Source organism: Silurus aristotelis (assembly GCF_946808225.1).
Source record: "Silurus aristotelis genome assembly, chromosome: 11".
Taxonomy (NCBI): Eukaryota; Metazoa; Chordata; class Actinopteri; order Siluriformes; family Siluridae; genus Silurus; species Silurus aristotelis.
Window position 1 is genome coordinate 20,457,297 of NC_139584.1, and position 23,531 is coordinate 20,480,827.

At 39.5% G+C, this 23,531-nt stretch overlaps 2 protein-coding genes across 5 annotated transcripts in view; both read right to left on the reverse strand.

Annotated features, from left to right (window-relative positions):
* Positions 1–4,412, reverse strand: part of LOC310733325 (cyclin-dependent kinase 17) — a 35,576-nt gene extending 31,164 nt beyond the window's left edge. For all 4 annotated transcript variants that reach the window (XM_083554515.1, XM_083554514.1, XM_083554513.1 and 1 more), the window contains exon 1: positions 3,334–4,412. The gene's annotated coding sequence lies outside the window, so the exon portion shown is untranslated. The remainder of the gene's footprint in view (positions 1–3,333) is intronic.
* Positions 4,413–4,790: 378 nt separating this feature from the next.
* On the reverse strand, positions 4,791–23,267 carry aaas (achalasia, adrenocortical insufficiency, alacrimia). The gene is made up of 17 exons (XM_083554517.1): positions 23,138–23,267; positions 22,594–22,719; positions 21,621–21,748; positions 21,411–21,466; positions 21,194–21,285; positions 19,486–19,532; positions 19,238–19,336; positions 17,511–17,654; positions 17,164–17,284; positions 16,861–16,985; positions 16,211–16,271; positions 13,362–13,452; positions 11,629–11,701; positions 11,466–11,533; positions 10,729–10,810; positions 9,418–9,502; positions 4,791–5,059 (listed from the first exon to the last, which is right to left on the reverse strand). The coding sequence occupies exons 2-17, from the start codon at positions 22,702–22,704 to the stop codon at positions 4,910–4,912; spliced, it is 1,533 nt and encodes a 510-aa protein (XP_083410643.1). The 5' UTR covers positions 22,705–22,719; positions 23,138–23,267; the 3' UTR covers positions 4,791–4,909.
* Positions 23,268–23,531: the final 264 nt, after the last annotated feature.

Below are 23,531 nucleotides of genomic sequence, written 5' to 3' on the forward strand. Positions count from 1 at the left end.
AAAATTATGTCTATATGAGAAATCTTTTTCTCAAGGCTAAAGCTATTTTAAAACCCATTCGATCATTAGAAACCTGCCATTTTTTGATTGCTTCAGCCACTTTATATCAAATGTTATAATTCCTTTTAGAGTGCTGATTTTGGGGTGGGGCTGGGACTGGAATGAGAGCTCAGGACAGAAAAAGAACCACACACGAGATTGACTTATGGCCAATTTCTACGCTACCGAATGGTGGATTTTGGAGACTTCAGGATTCACTTGTTTCCTCCCAAAAAAAGAAAGAAAGAAAAAAAATTAAAATAAAAACACTGCAGGTTGACAGCGATTGCAAAACCACCCCAATGAGTATATGCATGGTTTGATTCTACGAGTCTCTGTATGTGTGAGAACGCAGCCCGGTTCAGCAAGAAGCAATATTATGTCTATGTCTATATCCATTACATGATTAGAAACCTGCCATTTTTGGTAACTTTAGATGTTTTAACCTATTAAAAAGTAGAGCTGTGTATTCAAGAATTTGGCGATGTGATGCGCATAACGATACAGGGGTTGCTGTACGATACATTGCGATACTGTAAGCAAGGCGATATATTGGGATATTTCTTATTTTCGCAATTGGATATGATTTTACGAGGGAAGTATCAAGGTCCGTGACTTCGGAGTGACGTGGGGCCGCCTTCCCGTGGGCTCACCACCTGCAGGAGGGACCGTAAGGGACGGTGCTGTGAGGATTGGGCAGCAGTCGAAGGCGGGGGCCTGCTTGGACTGCTGCCCCCGCGACCCGAATTACAGATAAGCGGGAGAAAATAAATGAATGAATGATATGATTTTAGGAAATCGGTCATTAAAAACACACCACTATAATGCAAACATTAGCAAACCTTATTTAACCAGAACACAGTGTGGTCTGCATTTGCATTAATTACATCTTAAACAAAATCTAAAAAAAATTTAAGCCTAACCCCTTAAACCTACCCCTACCATGAAACCTGTGCCAGCCTTACCTGTATCACACACCAGTGCCATCAAGTGTATTGCAATACATGAACACAATTAGTATCATTGTACTTTACATGGTAATTGGTTTTTCTACATATGCACATAGTCGTTAAAAGATACCCAATATGAAATTGGGATGATGATGATCATCTTCTTTTGGCCTCTCCCATTAGGGGTTCACCACATCTAAAAGCTACAATCCCAGAGAGGTAAGAACATAAACAGTAGGAAAACTATTAATTATTCTAGAATGGTAGAAAATGCATTAAGGCAAGAAAAAACAGGCATGTCCTGCACTCTCACAGTTCACGCTAACTTTAGGGTTGTGTATATAGCACTGTTCTTCAAGCCATTGAGTTTAACGCTAGCATTAGTGGCGTGCCCTTATTTATCTAGAAGTAGGGATATAAACTAAAAAATAAATAAAATGAAAGAACTGCCACGAATCGTTTAAAAAAATTGATATAGCGTTTTTGAGAATCTACACCAGATCGCCAAACAAAATATTGTGAAACGTGTAGATATTTTCTCACACCCCTAATAAAAAGTGGCTTCATATGAGAAAGAAACCATTTTATATTAAATGTTATTATTTCTTTTAGAGTAAACATGATTATGGGATGGGGATGGGACTGGAATAAAAGTGAGAGAGAAAATGAACGGCCAATTTATATCTTACCAAATGGAAGGTTTTGGATGCTAAAAATAACACTATGCAGTTGGTCAACAGGGATTGCAAAACTACCCCAATGAGTTTATGCATTAGTGACTGGTCAAAACGAACGACTCGTTTATGAATGACCCATGTCTTTAATGTGACTCAGAAGAACGAGTCGTCTCAAAGAGAGATCAGTTTATATTCTACTGGACACGCATGAGCAAAGCATCACAAAATCTCCATAAGGTTATGTACAGGAAACAGAATCCCGTAGCTCATCTCTCGACTCTTCTAGTCCGAGTCGTTCGTTCTTTTATCACGTGACTCCCATAGACTCTACACCAGGGGTCACCAACCTTTTTGAAACTGAGAGCTACTTCTTGGGTACCGATTAATGTGAAGGGCTACCAGTTTGATACACGCAGTTTTCAGTTTGATCTGAAAAAAACAAATTTGCTCAATTTACCTTTTATTATATGTTATTATTAATAATTAATGATGTTCATCTATGTGAAGACACTGATCATGTTAATGATCTCATATTAATCATCAACAATGATTTAACAAAGTAAGAAACAGCTATTTTTTTAGAAAAGGCCCGCGGGCTACTTATGTGGCTACTTATGCGGGCTAGGGTTACAGTGACCCCTGCTCTACACAATGCAAAAAAAAAAAAAAAAAATTTTATTGGGAAATTTTAAATTATTATTTAAAATGTAACATTTTATTTCTGATCAAAGGAAGGAAAAATGAACTAAATAGTTGAAAAAACGATTCGTTCATTTTGATGAATGAGATTCATAGAACTAAGTCACCAAAATGATCCGATCTTCCCATCACTCATATGCATGTTTTATGTTGTGTGATGGACATTGGTCTATTGTATATTTACGGTGTATTCCTGCAGACACTGTCCCTGGGACACACGAGTGTGAGCAGAATGAAGTCATGATGTAGTGGTGGTGATGATGATGACGTAGTGATAAAGATGAGGGGACGCGGGCGCCCTCGCCAGGCTGAACGACGCAAGTGTTTGAGGTGCCGGCCACGCTTTGCATCCCAATGAAGCGCTTTGCGCTGGTTCTGATGACAAGCAACCATGCAAATCGCGTTCACTTTCAGCCAAACATATGCGGAAAGAAGTCTCATAACGCTGCGGCTTTCTTGTATGTGTCATTACACCAAAAGCGAAACTACTAAACCTGAATAAACGCTGCCTCCGAGCTAATTAGCTCCTCCATACAGACATCACACTGGCTACTTACTAATCTAGCCCATTTCTTACAGCTAGTCTAGCTACTTACCAGATTGGAGTTACCCTCCTCCACACTTCTTTCAACCAGCAATCTTTTAGATTTTGGTTTATACTGAGAATTCCCAACAAACTGCTTAGCGAACACCCTAAAGCTAATTAAAGAACCTAGCGAGTTAGCATCTTTGTTGTTGTTAGCCTGTTAGCTGAAGTTAGCCAGCAATAGCAGAATAGTTGAGGAACTCATCAGACCGCACGGCCACTTCAGATGCAGAAATAAACCGGACGATCATATTCATTTATCTAATTGTTTCAAATAAGGACACTACTATATGGTGCACCATATGATGTTCAATAAAATGGAACTCGATCCAAAATATTAAAACATGGGGGATAAATGTAAGCGCTGAAAGCAGGAATGTACCTGTACTGAAATCCCGGGGAGCAGCTCTCTGACTGCAGCCGCAGTGTCCCGGCGTCCTGAGCCACAACTCCGCTCACTGCGTCAACTTCGCCTTCCGAACGCGGGCAAAAGAATCACAATAATAAATAAATAAATACAAAATTCATTCGCCAGATCGCGCAGTCATTCCACTCTTTCAACGCGGTCAAACCTGGACGCTTCACTTGGAGCCCACCATCCACTTCCTCTCTCATTACACAAGCACATCCTCGTCCTTGACCATGGGGGGATGCCCGAACACCGAGATCTCTCTCTCCCTCACTCACTCACTCACACACACACACACACACACACACACACGCTCTCTCTTACACACACACTATTTTTCTCTCTCTCTTACTTACACACACACGCCGTCAGAGCATGCTACACTAATCATCCCAGAAAACAACGTCTTCCACACAACGCCATCATCTACATCTTCAATTTTTCTTCCCCTTAGCCTAAAGAGGCAAAGGAATTGATCATTTGATCAACCATGCCATCAAGAATTCTGGTTTTTATCTGTGCTCCAATACTAGTGTGATCACTACCTCAGTCTTTTTTGCATCACATCATATTTAAATCAATCATCAAATATCACCTCCCAAGTCTTCTCCATCTTAACCTCAGCTGACTCGAAATACTGTTTTCAGGCTCTTGCACTGCATTTTTACCTCAAATCTAATGCAAAGCAATGAAATAAAATAATAATTACTTATAAATAAATAAATATGGCAAAGAGTTAACTGAGCAGTGCCGGCCTGCACTGTTGTGTATTTGACCTCATTATCTTGAGTGAAGTGCTTCATGTTTCTGGAGGCATTTCTGCAAGTCATTGTAGTCCTAGTGCTTCTTCTTCAGGTACTAACAGCCAGGAGTAAAGATCACGTTACTCATTCTCTGTACTTTTCAAAATACAACAGTCCTATCCGTGTTTATTCTTAAAATGGTCCGACTAGGTAACGTGTCAAAGCTTGGAACATGATATTTACGTGACCTTTATAACCAGAAGGAAAAAAAGGTGCCATGGTTGAATCAGGGAATTACTTCAAATTGCCCTCGAGTGTCAGAAAGTACATCAATAATTGACTAGAAAAGATTGTATAAACAAAGATGAAGTTTTGCTTCAATTTGGCTTTAAACAAAAAAAAAAAAAAAATAAAATAAAAAAATAAAATTATATATATAATATATATATATATATATATATATATATATATATTTGGTTCCTTGATATCTAAATTGGCGAAGGATTTTCAGCACCAGCTTTCTAAAACATTCGTTAACTGGGAGTAAAAAAAATCTAAAATGAAATTGATTCTAAATCAACAAAGGTTCTATGAAAAAAATAAATAAATAAATAAATAAAAAAAAATTTATATTATATTATATATATATATGAATTGAACAAGGAATTTTCACAAAATCCAGTCAAATTGAATGTAAAAAAAAAATTATGTTTATTTTTTATTTTTTGGCAAAATGAATTATATTTTGAGTTATTCAAGTATATAAAGCAAGTAGCGTTGGTCGCAGCCTAAAACTACATCGGTGTTCAGGACATTTGTTCTGTGTAGAGGGGGCATGTACTGTAATCTTCTGTTTTACTGGTGAAGTGGGGAAGTGGAGGGCTTCCAGTTGTACACGGCTTTCCCACGGCAACAAAGTAGAAAGGCACGTGAGAGATACGCCCATTTGACCAGCACTGCAAACACAGATAATTACAATAACAAATAAGAATTATTCATAATAAAAGGTTTTCACAAACTTTATTTCCCCCCCACAGACTGGATGCTTTTTTTTTTTTTTAATGTGAAATATCAGGTTGCAGTTTCCTGGCGTTATTGATTTACTACCTCACAACCATTTTCCGAGTGGCCGTGCTGAATCAAGGATCATTAAATGCTTTTACTGTTTCCATTGCACTAAACCGTAGGTGGAACTGAGCCACAGTTCCCTAATGCATGGCGTAAAACTATTTACTGTCAATGGTTTAAGGTCTAGTCTAATACTAAAACTAAATTCATCTACAGGTTTTACATAAACCAAGAAGAAATGGTACAAGGTGTTAAATGCTTGTCACATGTACATTACAGCAGAGTGAAATTCTTTCTTCGCACATCCCAGTGATGTTCGGAAGCTGGGGTCAGAGCACAGGGTCAGCCATGATACAGCACCCCTAGAGCACAAAGGGTCAAGGGCCTTGCTTAAGGGCCCTAAGAGTGGCAGCTTAGCCATTCCTGGGCTTGAACCCCCCTGACATTCTGATCAATAACCCAGAGCCTTAATCAATCACTGAGCTTCCACCTCCCTCATAGATTAACAGAAGATCATAAACATTAATAGTTGATAAGCAATTTATATTTAAATAACTCAATGTCGTCTTCTTCTTCTTCTTCTTTCGGCTGCTCCCATTAGGGGTTGCCACAGCGGATCATCCGTCTCCATACCACCCTGTCCTCTACATCTGCCTCTTTCATACGAACTACCTGCATGTCTTCCCTCACCACATCCATGAACCTCCTTCTTGGCCTTCCTCTTTTCCTCCTACCTGGTGGCTCCATCTTCAGCATTTTTCTACCAATATAATTCGTGTCCCTTCTCTGCACATGTCCAAACCATCTCAATCTCGCCTCCCTCACCTTGTCACCAAAACATCCTACATGCGCTGTCCCTCTAATAAACTCATTTCTAATCTTGTCCATCCTCGTCACTCCCAACGAAAACCTTAACATCTTCAGCTCTGCTACCTCCAGCTCCACCTCCTGTCTTTTACTCAATGCCACTGTCTCTAATCCATACAACATCGCAGGTCTCACCACAGTCCTATAAACTTTCCCTTTCATTCTTGCAGATACCCTACTATCACAAATCACTCCTGTCACTCTTCTCCACCCACTCCACCCTGCCTGCACTCTTTTCTTTACTTCTCTAACACACTCTCCATTACTTTGCACTGTTGACCCCAGGTACCTGAACTACTCCACCTTCTCCACCTCTTCTCCCTGCAACCGCATCACTCCACTGCCCTCCCTCTCATTCACACACATGTACTCTGTCTTACTCCTACTGACTTTCATTCCCCTTCTCTCAAGCGCATACCTCCACCTCTCCAGGCTCTTCTCAACCTGCTCTCTACTCTCACCACAAATCACAATATCATCTGCAAACATCATAGTCCAGGGAGACTCCTGTCTGACCTCGTCCGTCAACCTGTCCATCACCACTGCAAACAGGAAAGGGCTCAGGGCCGATCCTTGATGCAGTCCAACCTTCACCCTGAACCAGTCTGTCGTACCTACTGCACACTTCACTGCCGTCACACTGTCCTCATACATGTCCTGCACCACCCTCACATACTTCTCTGACACACCTGACTTCCTCATACAATAACACAACTCCTCTCTCGGCACCCTGTCGTACGCTTTCTCTAAATCCACAAATACACAATGCAGCTCCTTCTGTCCTTCTCTATACTTCTCCATCAACATCCTCAAAGCAAATAAGGCATCTGTGGTGCTCTTCCTCGGCATGAAACCATACTGTTGCTCACAGATGGTCACCTCTTCTCTCAGCCTGGCTTCCACTACTCTTTCCCATAACTTCATGGTGTGACTGATCAACTTAATTCCCCTGTAGTTACTGCAGGTCTGCACATCTCCCTTATGTTTAAAGATCGGTACCAGCACACTCCTTCTCCATTCCTTAGGCATCCTCTCCCCTTCCAGAATCCTGTTAAACAATCTGGTTAAAAACTCCACTGCCATCTCTCCTAAACATCTCCACGCTTCTACTGGTATGTCATCTGGTCCAACCGACTTTCCATTCTTCATCCTCTTAATCGCTGCTCTCACTTCCTCCTTACTAATCCTATCTACATCCTGCTTCACCAACTCCACATCCTCCAACCTTCTCTCTCTCTGATTTTCCTCATTCATCAGCTGCTCAAAATACTCCCTCCATCTTCTCAACACACTCTCTTTATTAGTCAACACATTTCCCTCTCCATCCTTTATTGCTCTAACTTGCAGTACATCCTTCCCAGCTCGATCCCTCTGCCTGGCCAATCGGTACAAATCCTTTTCTCCTTCCTTAGTGTCCAACCTCTTATACAGCTCCTCATATGCCTTTTCCTTGGCTTTCGCCACATCCCTTTTTACCTGCTGCCGCATCTCCTTGTACTCCTGCCTACTTTTCTCATCACTCTGTCGATCCCACTTCTGTTTTGCCAACCTCTTTCCCCTAATGCTCTCCTGCACTTCCTCATTCCACCACCACGTCTCCTTGTCTTGCTTTCTATTTCCAGATGTCACACCAAGTACTTTTCTAGCTGCCTCCCTCATCGCTCCTGCAGTAGTTGCCCAATCATCCAGCACCTCTTCACCACCACCAAGCCCCTGTCTGACCTCTTCCCTGAACCTCACACTACACTCTTCCTCCTTCAGTTTCCACCATCTTATTCTTCTTTCAATCCTTACTTTCCTCCTCTTCTTCTTCGCCTCCAAAACCATCCTACAGACCACCATCCGATGCTGTCTAGCTACACTGTCCCCCGCCAACACCTTACAGTCTCCAATCTCCTTCAGGTTGCATCTTCTACACAGAACATAATCCACCTGTGTGCACCTTCCTCCACTCTTATACGTCACCCTATGATCCTCCTTCTTCTTAAAATACGTGTTCACCACTGCCATTTCCATCCTTTTAGCAAAATCTACCACCATCTGCCCTTCCACATTCCTCTCCTTAAAACCATACCTACCCATCACCTCCTCATCACCTCTGTTCCCTTCACCTACATGCCCATTAAAGTCTGCCCCAATCACAAATCGTTCTTTCCTAGGTACACCATCTACCACTTCATCTAATTCATTTTAGAATCTTTCCTTCTCCTCCATCTCACAGCCAACTTGTGGAGCATAGGCACTGATGACATTTATCATCATCCCTTCAACCTCCACCTTCACGATCATCACCCTATCAGAAACTCTCTTCACCTCCACTACACTCTTACTGTACTCTTCCTTCAGAATCACCCCTACACCATTTCTCTTTCCATCCACACCATGATAAAACAGTTTAAACCCACCTCCAATGTTCCTGGCCTTACTCCCTTTTCCACTTGGTCTCCTGAACACACAGCATATCTACCTTTCTCCTCTCCATCATATCAGCTACCTCTCTTCCTTTACCCGTCATAGTACCAACATTTAAAGTACCAACCCGAACCTCTACTCTCCTACACTGCTCCTTTTCCCGCCGTCTCTGTAGACGTCTTCCTCCTCTCCTTCTCCTCCTTCGGCCAACAGTAGCCCAATTTCCACCGGTACCCTGTCGGCTAACGATACCTGTGGCGGTCGTTGTTAACCCGGGCCTCGACCGATCCGGTATGAAATTCTCATTTGTGATCCACATATTTGATTTGGCACATGTTTTACGCTGGATGCCCTTCCTAACGCAACCCTCCCCATTTACCCGGGCTTGGGACCGGCACTAAGAGTGCACTGGCTTGTGCCCCCCTAATGGCTGGGTTTTTAAATAACTCAATGTAAAGTTACAAATTAAAAATTTTTGTGAGAAATTTTACATTTCATAAATAAAAGGTTTTCCATACATAATATAAATATATTATATATTAATTATATATAATATAAATGAACTGAACTGTAATTTACAAATAATGATGATGATTAAAAAGTGATAAAACATGCTGGGGGGATTTAGAGCACAGCGCTTTCAAAGCACATGTCATGGCTTATCAAATGTTACATAACTGATTTATTTTTAAATGAATAATTGAAGCAAAAAATCTATCATGAAGCCAAGTTTTCATGACTGCCTCTGTTCTCCACTGCACAACAGTGAATACTGTTATGCTTCTTATACACACTCTATGAGACTGAAATAATGGACACGCCTTCGTGTTTTTCTGTGGTTTTTGACACAAATCATTGGCAAATGATTAAATTTTTGATGATAATATTTTTAAAGGGAAAACTATGATCTGGGGGAAAAATAAATCAATACCACACAAAGCTATAAATGTATAACACAAACACTCACCACAGTGAGCAATGCACCATGCTGAAAGTGAGGCTGGAAGTGCATCAGTCTTGGCTCTGCTCTGGCTTCCCCTTTCACAAAACCACTAAAATAAAGTGGAAAAACAGCCACACATGAACATATATTACACATAAATACATGAAGTTCAAAGCTGTGGATTCCATGTCAATCGATCCCAAAGTTTTAATTAATCAATTGTGTGTTTGTCCAAGCAAAAATAGACATTCCTTCATGCCTAGTAGTGATGAGTCGTTTATGAATGATTTGTTCATTTTGAACGAGTCTTTAATATGACTCAGAAGAATGAGTCGTTTTAAAAATTGATTCGTTTGTTACTGGATGCGCATGAGCAAAGCGTCGCAAAAACTCCGTAGGTTAAGTACAGGAAACAGAAATGTGCAGTTCATCTCTTGACTCCTCTAGTCCAAGTCAGTCTTTCTTTTGTGACGTGACTCACAAGATGTAATAGATCTTTTTTTTGTCCAAATTTTGACATTATTGCTACAATAATTATGGGAGTCACGTGACAAAAGAACTAACGGCATGGACCAGAAGATATGAGAGGTGAGCTACTCATTCTGTTTATCATAATTTGTCTTTATATTATTCGAACTATAGTCAAAGTTTGTGTATGAAAACATGTTGTGGGATCTGCTTATTGAAAATGTGAAAGAACAAGATTCAAAGAACCAAGTCACTAAAATGATCTGATCTTTCCATCACTAATGGCTAACTATCCTCTCCAATTTATAAAGAGCTGAACCATATTATTTATTTATTCATTTCCTTTTTACAACCTAAATTTCTGTGAATTTTCCTAACAGTATATAAGCTGTTAACTAAGTTGAACATTACTGCACAAATCTTTTGATATGGTTTGAAACATTTGAGATGCTTTTAAAGAACAAAAATCAAACAAGCTGGAAAATCGTTGGATTTTCTTTCTACTGCAGAAACAATTAAAATTCCTTATGCTTTTTTTGTTTTTGCATTTTTAGTAATTTTTAAACTATATTCATAATAAATGGAATGCTCTAACTAGAAAGTTTTTCAGTACTAGAGGTAAACATATGTTAATGAGAAAGCTAAAGAGAGAAGTGGTGTTTTTTTTTATTTTTTAGGAAAACTACTATATGCCATGCACATGCACTAAGGACAAGACTTACACATGAATCTTCTGAATTTAAGTGGCCATTGTAAAGTTCACATTTGCTTTTCGTTAAATCAGGCAAATTAATTACTTTGCTGACTGATTAGTGCAATACTGTTTCCATAAAATGTTTTTTTTCCCCTCTGAATCATGATACTCACCATGGAAGTAACTCAAAGATGGGGCTAGAGCGTGTTTTAAACACGGCAATGATGGCAGAATGATTGACGGATTCTGTATTTCCTGTAACAGCAAGTTAAGGAGAGACATATGAAGAATATTTAATAGATACATATTTCCCTTTTACTGCTTTTAAACTAGATTCAATGGTCTTTTCTAAAAAGGATTGATTTTCTCTCAAACCCTGAAAATACAAAACCTCCATTTTCAGTCAATGAGTACAACTCAGTGATACACACTGAGGATCACAGCTGCTTCCCTAAGAAATACAATACAGCTTATTGATCCATTACTATGACGAGGTGAAGGGTGATGGCATATTAGAAATAAACCAACTGCACTTTGGACACTGCACATGCAGTATAGAGGAAATCCATCTCTATACCCTAACCGCTGCTCGACAATTCACAACATAGAAGGTTTTTTTTACGCTCTGACTATGTAAAATATTATTTGATGCTAGAAATATTACTGCCTGTAGTTCACAGATGCACAGTCATTTCACAGGATACTACTAAAGGAGCAATTAAAGGTTTAATAAATGTAATAGATAAAAAAAAAAGGGTCAAAATCACTTATTTCACTTATTTCACTTATTTGGTTTGTTCAATCATTTCAATCAAGTTTAAATAATGTTTATATATTGCTTGCAAAAGATAGATGCACTGTGCCACTGCTGCACTAAAATGAACCATGATTTTTATTATTTTTTTTCTACCTTTCAGAAGCACAGCCAGCCTCTCTCCAGTAGGATCCCAGGCAAGAGATTGAACCTCTCCTCCAATACTAAACAGCACAGGATAATAGTAACTTCAATAAATATATTAATTCAAAAATAGAATTATGCATATTACAGCTCTAGGTGCACAAACACAGCTTACATAATTTCCCCTTCAGGCTCAGTGAAGGACGTCACTGAGAGATCAGCCACCACTGCAGCAGTCTTGGGTCCTCCTGAAACAAGTTATATTAATGAGCTTATCAACAGTAAACTCCAATACTTAAACTATAGTGAGTGAAAGATCAGACCTTATTAATTGCATTAGAAGGACAAACTTTCAATGGATGAGACATGAGTAGTCAGAACAATAAAAGGAGTGAATAGGCTTATCAGAGGTAGAGGTAGACTGATTTTACCCATCCACTACTGATTATTGATCACTAGGCTGGATCGTATTTGCCGATAACCAATGTTAAAAATAAGTACTAGATAAAAAAAATAAAATAAAAAAACATAACACTATGTAAAATAGCCTCTCAAGGCTGCTCTCGACATCAGACCGGAAGATGAAAAAAATATTGGCACAAATTTTTGCTGATAGTCGATAGTTCCAGCAATCGGTAGGCAAAACTGATGAATCGGTCGACTTCTATTAAGAGCTATAAAAAAATAATTTTAAAAACCCCACCAGTGTCTCCACCTTCTTTATTTCTATTTCTTATGCTCATGCTTGAATGGCCGAAGAATTAACAATTGTACTAAGCTGCTCAGGTTCCCTTTGTTCAAGGTAGATGAATCGGTGGATATTTATTCCTGGGACACCATGGAAATTTAGGATCTTCAATGTCAAGGAGCACTTTAGATAAATGTTTATGTAGGTATGAGCCTGGTTTGCACATGTAACAAGTGCAGAATGACTTGTCAATACCAGTGGCAGGCGGTCAGGGCCAGCAAAGCCTTCTCTGTTGGCCTAAACACTATCAAAAGCACTGATCTATCTAATTACAACCTAAATTCTAAATTCTAATATTTGTTTCATGAAATTGTATTAATTTATTCCCAACAGTTTATTCTCTTCATTTCGTAGTGTTTCTCTTGGCTGCACTGCTTCCAGTATGTGTATGTTTTTCATCAAATTTCAGCCTCTATGTGCTGCCATGTCAATCTAATCTGCTCAGGGCCTTCATAGTCTGTACTGCTGAATCTTTTACCATAGAACATATTACCAACGGGTCTGTTTCTGTTAACAAATCAGATTTTATATTCGCCTCACAGGGCCAGCTAGCTGGGCCAGAATAGCATCAGCATTTTTCCTTCCTCTGATTGGTTGGTTAGAGGGAAACTGTTACAGCCAAGTCCGACAAGCAAAACACGCGTGTAGCTCTGCACACATTAATACATCCGAGTTAGACTTTTTTTCATGCCTACGGAGCAAGAGTACTTGATTTGGTCATGAATATAATTAAAAATAAATTTTCAAGAAAAGCTAGACATGTTGAGAAGAGGTCGGCCAACCCCGAAGCTAGTTAGCTTGTCTCAGCCAGGTAGAGCTTTTGTTCACCACTTCCAGACCAGTAAATACAAGTGGTATTGTGGCTTACAGCCTCTGAGGAGCGGTGCAAATTATGATTCTGCATCTGTGGTGAGTGGGTTGTATTTTATTTACATTTTTAATGTTTTTGTCATGTTATTAGACAAATATTGATTCTGAACTGCTCCAGATGATGTAGGTGCACAGTTGCGGTTGTAGTGTGGAGATTTGGAGTTGTCTTAATAGGGTACAATAGAACAGCTTCAACTCTTCTGGGAAGGGTATTTTCTTGTGTATTGTAAGTTTTGGGTGTAGGGGTACAGATGATTATAAACAATAAAAAGCATAATCGAACTTATTACCTTTCATGTCTGAAAAAGTAAGTGCGTAGATCACAGTTTCTCCCTGAACGCAGAACAACAGTCTACTTCCATCAGGACTCCAGCACCCTGACTGGGGGTTAAGTAAACGGACACAGCATGACACAGAAAGTAATAGCCCTGCATAATAATTACAATTACTATCATTCACATATACAGTACAGACCAAAAGTTTGGACACACCTTCTCATTCAAACAGTTTCCTTTATTTTCATGACTATGAAAATTGTAGAGTCACACTGAAGGCATCAAGGGCTATTTGACCAAGAAGGAGAGTGATGGGGTGCTGCGCCAGATGACCTGGCCTCCACAGTCACCGGACCTGAACCCAATCGAGATGGTTTAGGGTGAGCTGGACCGCAGAGTGAAGGCAAAAGGGCCAACAAGTGCCAAGCATCTCTCGGGGAACTCCTTCAAGACTGTTGGAAGACCATTTCAGGTGACTACCTCTTGAAGCTCATGAAGAGAATGGCAAGAGTGTGCAAAGCAGTAATCAAAGCAAAAGGTGGCTACTTTGAAGAACCTAGAATATGACATTTTTCAGTTGTTTCACACTTTTTTGTTATGTATATAATTCCATATACAGTGGGTACGGAAAGTATTCAGACCCCCTTACATTTTTCACTCTTTGTTATATTGCAGCCATTTGCTAAAATCATTTAGGTTCATTCTTCTTCCTCATGAATGTACACATAGCTCCCCATATTGACAGAAAAACACAGAATTGTTGACATTGTTGCAGATTTATTAAAAAAGAAAAACTGAAATATCACATGGTCCTAAGTATTCAGACCCTTTGCTGTGACACTCATATTTAACTCGGGTGCTTTCCATTTCTTCTGATCATCCTTGAGATGGTTCTACACCTTCATTTGAGTCCAGCTGTGTTTGATTATACTGATTGGACTTGATTAGGAAAGCCACACACCTGTCTATATAAGACCTTCCAGATTCACAATGCATGTCAGAGCAAATAAGAATCATGAGGTCAAAGGAACTGCCTGAAGAGCTCAGAGACAGAATTGTGGCAAGGCACAGATCTGGCCAAGGTTACAAAAAAATTTCTGCTGCACTTAAGGTTCCTAAGAGCACAGTGGCCTCCATAATCCTCAAATGGAAGACGTTTGGGACGACCAGAACCCTTCCTAGAGCTGGCTGTCCGGCCCAAACTGAGCTATCGGGGAGAAGAGCCTTGGTGAGAGAGGTAAAGAAGAACCCAAAGATCACTGTGGCTGAGCTCCAGAGATGCAGTCAGGAGATGGGAGAAAGTTGTAGAAAGTCAACCATCACTGCAGCCCTCCACCAGTCGGGGCTTTATGGCAGAGTGGCCCGACGGAAGCCTCTCCTCAGTGTAAGACACATGAAAGCCCGCATGGAGTTTGCTAAAAAACACCTGAAGGACTCCAAGATGGTGAGAAATAAGATTCTATGGTCTGATGGGACCAAAATAGAACTTTTTGGCCTTAATTCTAAGCGGTATGTGTGGAGAAAACCAGGCACTGCTCATCACCTGTCCAATACAGTCCCAACAGTGAAACATGGTGGTGGCAGCATCATGCTGTGGGGGTGTTTTTCAGCTGCAGGGACAGGACGACTGGTTGCAATCGAGGGAAAGATGAATGCGGCCAAGTACAGGGATATCCTGGACAAAAACCTTCTCCAGAGTGCTCTGGACCTCAGACTGGGCCGAAGGTTTACCTTCCAACAAGACAATGAACCTAAGCACACAGCTAAAATAACGAACGAGTGGCTTCACAACAACTCCGTGACTGTTCTTGAATGGCCCAGCCAGAGCCCTGACTTAAACCCAATTGAGCATCTCTGGAGAGACCTAAAAATGGCTGTCCACCAACGTTTACCATCCAACCTGACAGAACTGGAAAGGACCTGCAAGGAGGAATGGCAGAGGATCCCCAAATCCAGGTGTGAAAGACTTGTTGCATCTTTCCCAAAAAGACTCCTGGCTGTATTAGATCAAAAGGGGGCTTCTACTAAATACTGAGCAAAGGGTCTGAATACTTAGGACCATGTGATATTTCAGTTTTTCTTTTTTAATAAATCTGCAACAATGTCAACAATTCTGTGTTTTTCTGTCAGTATGGGGTGCTATGTGTACATTCATGAGGAAGAAGAATGAACCTAAATGATTTTAGCAAATGGCTGCAATATAACAGAGTGAAAAATTTAAGGGGGTCTGAATACTTTCCGTACCCACTGTATAATTCCACGTGTTAATTCAAAGTTTTGATGCCTTCAGTGTGAATCTACAATTTTCATAGTCATGAAAATAAAGAAAACTCTTTGAATGAGAAGGTGTCTCAAAAAACTTTTGGTCTGTACTGTATGTATATATATATATATATATATATAATTTTATCTTTTCTAATATACTCAGTAGTAATGCCCCATTGTATCCATTGTAAATATCATAAGTAGAGACCTAGCCTACCCAGTAGTCTTAAAAAATGGTGTTCAGTATGGGGTAGTATAGTCATTTTATAAATGTAACAAATTGCAGTGCATTTTACAGTATTGTAATCTTTAAAGGTTACAGTATATATAGTTGTGGCAGCGGGCTTGTGAACCAGCGCCGGTTCTCATGGGGAACGTGGAGCATACGCTGCTGTGTGAAACTTTCAATATTTGTAAAATTTTGTTGCATCACTACCGCCATCGTAAGATCGACAAAAATCGCACGGTGAACCATCGTAAATCGAGGACTATCGACAGTATATTTGCAAGTAAAGCCTTTAATTGGATGTAATGAAATCAAACTGCTTACACATTGGAAATAATTCACTAATTTGCCACTGCATTGCATAATCGCTCACCTGACAGCGCCCTTTCAGACAAGGCCATCGTTCACATGTCCACATTGTTGTCTCCCACACCCTGTAGGTGCAAGCACACACTCATTCATTCATTCATTTATTCTTCCTCTGTTACACATAGTCCAATTTTACAGCCATCCAAAGTCTGTATTTGAGTGTTCAGAAAAATTTGCTACCCAGCACAGGAGCCAAGCTGCAGGTTTTTTACAGGTAGCCATTCATTTAATGAACAGAACGTTAACAATTTAATGTTTTATTTGTACAAAGGAAATTTTTTTTATATAATTTTCCAAACATAAAAAGAAGACTTAAATTAGTGAGCTAAGAGTAAAATGCTGTCCATCTGGAAGAAAAACAAAACTGACTAAACGCGTGCTTGCGCTCCCCCTATATGACTGCAATACTTGTTTTCCAGGTCAGCTCCAAAAATCTAAACTTTTACAAGTTTACATCATATCCTATTTCATGGACCATCACTCACTTCAAAATCAATGCAACAGCCCAGAAATTCCAAACTGCAATGAAACTGAGCTAAGCATGATCAAATAAATCACACTTGGAAGCAAAAGCAAATGAAAAAAAAAAAGACGAATCTGGACAGTTTAGCATATTTCTGTAACATCCTTGTCATTCCTAATATGTGTGAATACCTGAATAGAGCAGATGGAGTGGCTGCCAACAGTCGGCTGCCATCTGGCGACCATGACAGATTTGTGACTCCTCCACCTCCTACACGCTGCAGAGGAACACAGATTTCTGCTGCTACGTTCCAGACCTGAACAACACACACAACATAAAATACAGCTGGGCATGTGTCTGTAATTGCTAAGGAAGAAAAGACAGATATGCAGAATTAGATGATTGGGTAAAATCTTGTGGCATATTTACAATGTCTGATGCACCGGGAGATTTATTCTGATAAAAATTCAAATGCTAATAATACTGGCACATACCATCATGGCCGTGTCCACAGGAGAGGCAGACACTAGTAAAGACCCAGAAGGTGACCAGGCAATGGAAGTAACTGGAGAGTGACCAGGATGGGACAATACCTGAGCACAGCCAGAAGAGGGCCTGTGTGTGTGAATGAAAGCGAGAGAGTGGTTATAAATGTTAGTTCTGCAAATGATCTTGAATTACCCTGTGAATATTTTGATTCAATAAAAGTACAAGTTAAGCCAAATGTTAGTATATGTACCAAGATACATGACATAAGTATTGCTTAGACTACAAGGAAGACTACAAATACAGCTCCATTATTAGAAAAGAGTGGTGTAAATGTGTAAGTATTCTGCAGTACCGTGTAGAGAGGGAGTTGGGGTCCACGTGCCAAATGAGTAGACAGGTATGGCAGGCCACAGCCAGGGTAGATGCACACAGAGGCTTCCACTGCATAGCACTCACACTTCTTTGCAGTCTGTGCTTCAGAGTCGGTGTTATTGCACTGACGGAGGAAGGGGGGGAAAAAAAACTAAGATTATTACTCCACTAAAGATTCCATGACATTCACCAGTTTAGTTTCACAATAATTTTCCACCTGTGAAAACGAAGTGCTATTTATTCAGTCGACTAACTATTCACAAGTGTTTATGGACTGCAATGCTCTCGGTCAAATTCTAAATCAGATACTTTTGGTGAAGCCGTTAAGTTGTAAGCCTCAATTGTTCTTATAATTTAAAGACAATGTTAGCACCAACTAGCTGTGTACGATATATCATCTCTAATAAGATTGTTGTTTTAACGATGTGCAGTTTGACATTATCGATTATCGATTGACATTACCAAACAAAGCGTGCCTACAGATTGTTACATGTTCATTACGCGATGAAGTCTGTTGGGTCAGACTTTTGCTCGTGTGCATTTACAGCGTATTCTTTTACTGCACGAGTCAGACTAAATTGCTAAATGCATTTAGAATGATCACCAAATCCAAGATATATCAGGCCGAAAATGTGTCCATTTATATAATTTCATATAAATAATCAACATCACAGGAAAAGTGACAGGTATTAAAATATATTATACAATTTGTATTCTATTAATACTACATTAATAGAAAATACTGATTTCATTTGCTTGGTAACAGCTAAATAAATTTTATTATTCTGAACGACTGATTAAATGCAATTTGACTCAAAGAATGCACACTTAAAGAAAGAAAAAAAGAAAATGGCTCTATAAAAAGGTAAAAAAAAAAAGTGTCCATAAATGTAAATCTATTTAAACTTATTAACTTAATCTGTTGTGAACTGACCACTGCACAGAATATGAAGATTTTTTAAATATTTAGGAGTCAGCTGTCCAAGGTAGTCCTTAAAGTATCAGCACAATAACACACTCTGCAAAATATCGCCCGATTATTGTTCGCGATTATAAATAAATAAATAAATAAAATGATAAATAAATAAAGATCATTTTTTTGGCAATATTGCACAGCCTTAGCACCAACCATATACCAGGGCATGCAACCCATTAAACTACATAATCCAAAGTTGACACTTTTTTTTTTATCCCTCATGAACATTTTTATTTACAATTACTTTGAGGCATAGAAGACATTTTTAATACTTTGCAATTAAGCATTAGTTTATTTCCAACACTGCAGTGATATGTTAATTTCTATGATATACCAATTGAAAATTACATTTTACAATGTGTTAATTCTCTGTCACAATCTGGCAACACTTGCTCAGGAATAAAGTTACTATGCTTTTACAACCACAGCAGACAGGAAAGCATGCAGTTGCCAAAGAAAAAAAATAAATAAATCAATGTCAAGGCCAGTTGTGGTCCAGCGCACCCTTTCATTTCGTGCGTTTTAGCAGAGGTCCACCTGCACCTCTTCCAACCGTCGCAAGCAGAGTGACAGCAAAAACATGCTTAAGCAGCCCAAAGTTTCACAACCAAACCTGCTGACCTTATAGACACATACATCTCTTGCTTGTGTGTTTTATCACACACGTGCTAACAATGAGTAAGCAAACTGCACGCAAAAAAAAAAAAAGTGTAAATCAATCATTGATGTACCTCCGAGAGTTGTAGATCTTGATGGAGTCATCCAGGAGGGCTACTGCAAACCTGTCAGTGTGCGGATGCCATGCAAAGCTTCGGATAGGACTATCAGACCTGAAAACACAGATTTACTTGTATATAGAATTTAAAGCAAATAGACTTCCTTTGCTTTTGTATGGACATCCCCTTAAGAGGTACAATAAAATGGATAACTTTCTGACTAGCAAAACATTTGTATGAACATTTTGTATTTCAAAACTCACCAACTCAATACTTGTGAAAATTCAGCCACCATATCCTCACCACTTAACTGAGAAGGATGAGAAAAATAAAGTAAGCTTTGCACCAAGAAACAAAAGGCAGACAAAGTGTCAGAATATGTAAATATATTGAATACGGTGGAGACAATGACCAAAATGATGCACATTGTTATATCACCCACATTGTTCAAACGCTCATTAGCATGGTGTAAGGGGTGAAATATGCTGCGCTCCCTTTAGGAGCATAGCGGTATTTTGGGAATAGCACAGCATTTTTCCGGTATTACTGCGTGTGTTCAAGACGAGGATTATGTCCTTATTATTTTCTGATGCTAATTTCTAAGTTTCTTTGACTAAACCTTAACGCTGTTGCCAAGAAAAATAAAAAAGCATGAGTTTTGGAAACCTGTCTGAACTTATATGATTTCTGTTGCAACTGGAGTTAGCAAGCTCTCCCTTCACCCAGACTCAACGCATTACAACGGCTTGTATCTAAACAGTAGCCGACCAAGAAAGTCATTGTTCACTGTCTTCCTCCTTCCTTCCACAACTATTTCTCTCGAGAGTTTATCTTTTGGCATCGTTATGAACTTTTTTTCCCCCATGCCGTGCAGCTCAGAACACAGGTGAGGTGCTTTTTTCGTTTCCGTTCGGAAATTTTATTGGTCTAATGTTATGGGGTTCAGTTTTTTGGCTTGAAGTTTGTGAAACCGGGAAAAACCCAGGAAAAATTCATAAATTAGCCGCTTCGTTGTTTAAGCCACGGGGTTCAAAAGGTGGGGAAAAAGTAGCGGCTTATAGTCCGAAAAATACGGTACATACATACACACAGTAATCCCCCGCTTTACCGCAGTTCGAATCTTGCACCTGGTTTATCGCAGAATTGCATTTGCCGCATAACTAATTTGTTTAGCTGATTTTCCCAGTCTCTTGTGGACAGCACAATAGACCAAAAAACTCATAGGGATTTTATGGAGCTTTAGGTTAAAAAATTTTATTAAAAATTTCATAATAAAAATATAATTATTAATTAGAAAATGAAGCAAAATGTTAACACTGTACAGTACATGTACTCACTATAAATGTGATACAGTGTACAGTGGTAAACAGTGGTAGGCCCTATGGTACCTTAGTGAATTCATCTAGACATTATTGTCACTTTATAAACGTAATGTGTTTACTGTGTACAGTATTTTACCAAATACATTGCTTAAAATGTTATTCTTAATGTTCCTGTACATTCGGTCCCGCTGCAGATTTTCACAAATTTAAAGATAATCCACAACTTGCTGTTGGTTAGGTTCCAAATGAGAACCCGCGAGTTCCAAAGAGTGAATTTTCGGGGGTTGACTGTACTATATTTCTACGGATTTACACAGAATTAATCTTGCTATATTCTTGCAGATGTTTTGTGTGTGTTTGTGTGTGTTTAAAGTGTGTGAGAGGATGATTTACAGCTTAAACAATAATAAAAAAAAAAAATGCAATAAACGGACGCTACTGCAAAAATGCTTGTTTTTTTTAAACCTAACCCTAGACCTTTTATTTTCATGTATATTTAGTATTGATCTTTAATCAAGAAAAAGAACTTCTCTGATTACCCAATTAATCAATGGAATAATCGGTAGAATTATTAGACTGAATATTAAAAAAGAAAAAAGAAAACAATAAGCAATTAACGTTATGAGTCACCAAGGAAAGCAATGCCCACCGTCAAATGTGGAAAAAGAGAACAATGAAATGAAGACATCCATCGCAGAAGAGCCAGAACACACCCAGAACTCAGAGTCAACCACTTGGGAACTGCGAAACACACACACACACACACACACACACACTTCAGTGCATTCAGCCTAACAGAGAAGAATGGGATTCAACACCAAAATGAAAAGAAAAAAAAAAGCCAATAAGGCAGTAAAATCACACACCTTCCTCTGAACTGTTAGTGATTTCATCTAATAGACCAGCAAGACCAGCATCACGCCTACAGAGTCAAACAGAAAATCTAAGAAATATGAACTGTCTCAAAATCTGTTTTTTTTTTTTTATTATTAAATAACACAGAATCTCACACATATTAGCCACTAATTTACAACATATATTCGTTCTTTTTAAGACATTTGCAAGTGCATGTGTACCAGGCTCCAGCGCTTCGCATCCACAAAGTATCCCTGTGATCCAGGAAGGCTGCTTTGCTGCTGCTCTCTGGGCGACTGTGAGGTTTCAGAGTTTCCCTTGAAAAATAAAGGCTAGGAGCAGTCCACTGCTGAAATATGGCAAAAATATTTAATTAATATATTATTGATGCAGGGTTTTAAACAATAATATATAAAAAAAAATCGTTAACAGACTGTTACGACTGGAATGAATGCTGTGTCTGTGAAATCCTGAAAGTGCACTGAACGGACAGCAGATAACTAGCATTTAGTCCACAAAACCTAACAAAGCCAAAATCAAAACTACAACAATCACACCAAGGACACAACTAAAGGTCGACCATATGCAGGTTGGATTGTACCTGCTGATAACTGATTAATCCACAGATAGTTTTTTAAATGGATACTAAATAAAAAAAATTTATTTATGCCAAATGACGACATACGCCAATGACGCCAGACGACGCCAAATGACGACATACGCCAATGGCGCCAGACGTCGCCAAATGACGACATACGCCAATGACGCCAGACGTCGCCAAATGATGACATACGCCAATGACGCCAGACGTCGCCAAATGACGACATACGCCAATGACGCCAGACGTCGCCAAATGACGACATACGCCAATGACGCCAGACGTCGCCAAATGACGACATACGCCAATAACGCCAGACGTCGCCTGATGACGCCAGACGTCGCCTGATGACGCCAGACGTCGCCTGATGACACCAGACGTCGCCTGATGACACCAGACGTCGCCTGATGACGCCATACACAACTTACGTCAGAAGTGGAATGATGACAACATAAACATTCATTAACAACGGCAGACGTTGCCAAATGACAACATACGCCAATGACGCCGGACGTCGCCAAATGACGACGCCACTTTTCCCCCTTAAAAGTAGGACACAGAGCTGCTGGATCAGGGGCATTGGGGGAGGTGGTTACCTGTTTCTCGGAGCACTCCGCTGAACTCCCACACACCAGCTCATTATTAGCTTCGTACAAAGTCACATGTCCACTGAGAGGCGGTGACGGGAAGAGCGCCAGGGAGCACATGGTTCTTACAGCGACCTGAAAGTGAAGCCAAACGAATCTTAGTCTTTCACACACACACACACACACACACACACACACACACACAAATGTGTGTGTGCACGGTCACTCATAGGCAACTCAAAAACACGTTTGTTAAATAGTTCCTTTCCGTTTCCTGTGCCATTTATCCAACGTTGCACTAACCATGTCAGCTGTGTAAATTACATGTATTTGGATAACATTGTTTCAGCTAATCATCTACAAAACGTTATTAGCCAAACAGATAGCTTTGGAACTTGTTGCTAACTAGGTACCTCATCTTAAAATAATCTAGGCGTTTAACTTCGTTATATATAGAACTATATATGAAGTAATTGTGCATTTTTCTAAGTGTGTCTAAATCCAAATCTTATTAAAATCGACTGATGAATACCTAACTCAATACGGAACAAACCTGAATCCACTTCAGATATTCTCCAGAAATCGCGCCATGTTCCTAAATACGGTGTGCCAGTACGGACAAAAAAGCTCCACACACAATTGCACTCAAAGCAAAGCGACAGCGCCATCTACAGTAAAAGAAGCTCTTCTTTCACTGTAATCACTTTTTCACCGCTACAATCAAAACAAAATAAGGACTGAAACTTGTGTATTTGACGTCGTTAAATCTGAAGCAACTGATGTGGGGCGGACAGTACTTAATAAGGATGGTAAGATTCACAGAATCTCTGTACCATATTGAATTGCAGAGCATCATTTCTTTTTTACTTTTAATCGTATTCCATTGAATCAGATCGTGCTGAATCAAATCAAAATCGGATTGCACCGCATCATAAGCTGCTTTATAT

What these genes read in the sequence shown, in the direction of transcription:
- aaas (XM_083554517.1), bottom strand. Translation starts at nt 22,704, where the DNA reads ATGTGCTCCCTGGCGCTCTTCCCGTCACCGCCTCTCAGTGGACATGTG. An exon ending in TTTTCACAAGTATTGAGTTG is followed by an intron (nt 19,337 to 19,485) that starts GTGAGTTTTGAA and finishes CTGTGTTTTCAG; the next exon opens with GTCTGATAGTCCTATCCGAA. An exon ending in GTCTGAAAGGGCGCTGTCAG is followed by an intron (nt 13,453 to 16,210) that starts GTGAGCGATTAT and finishes CTTAACCCCCAG; the next exon opens with TCAGGGTGCTGGAGTCCTGA.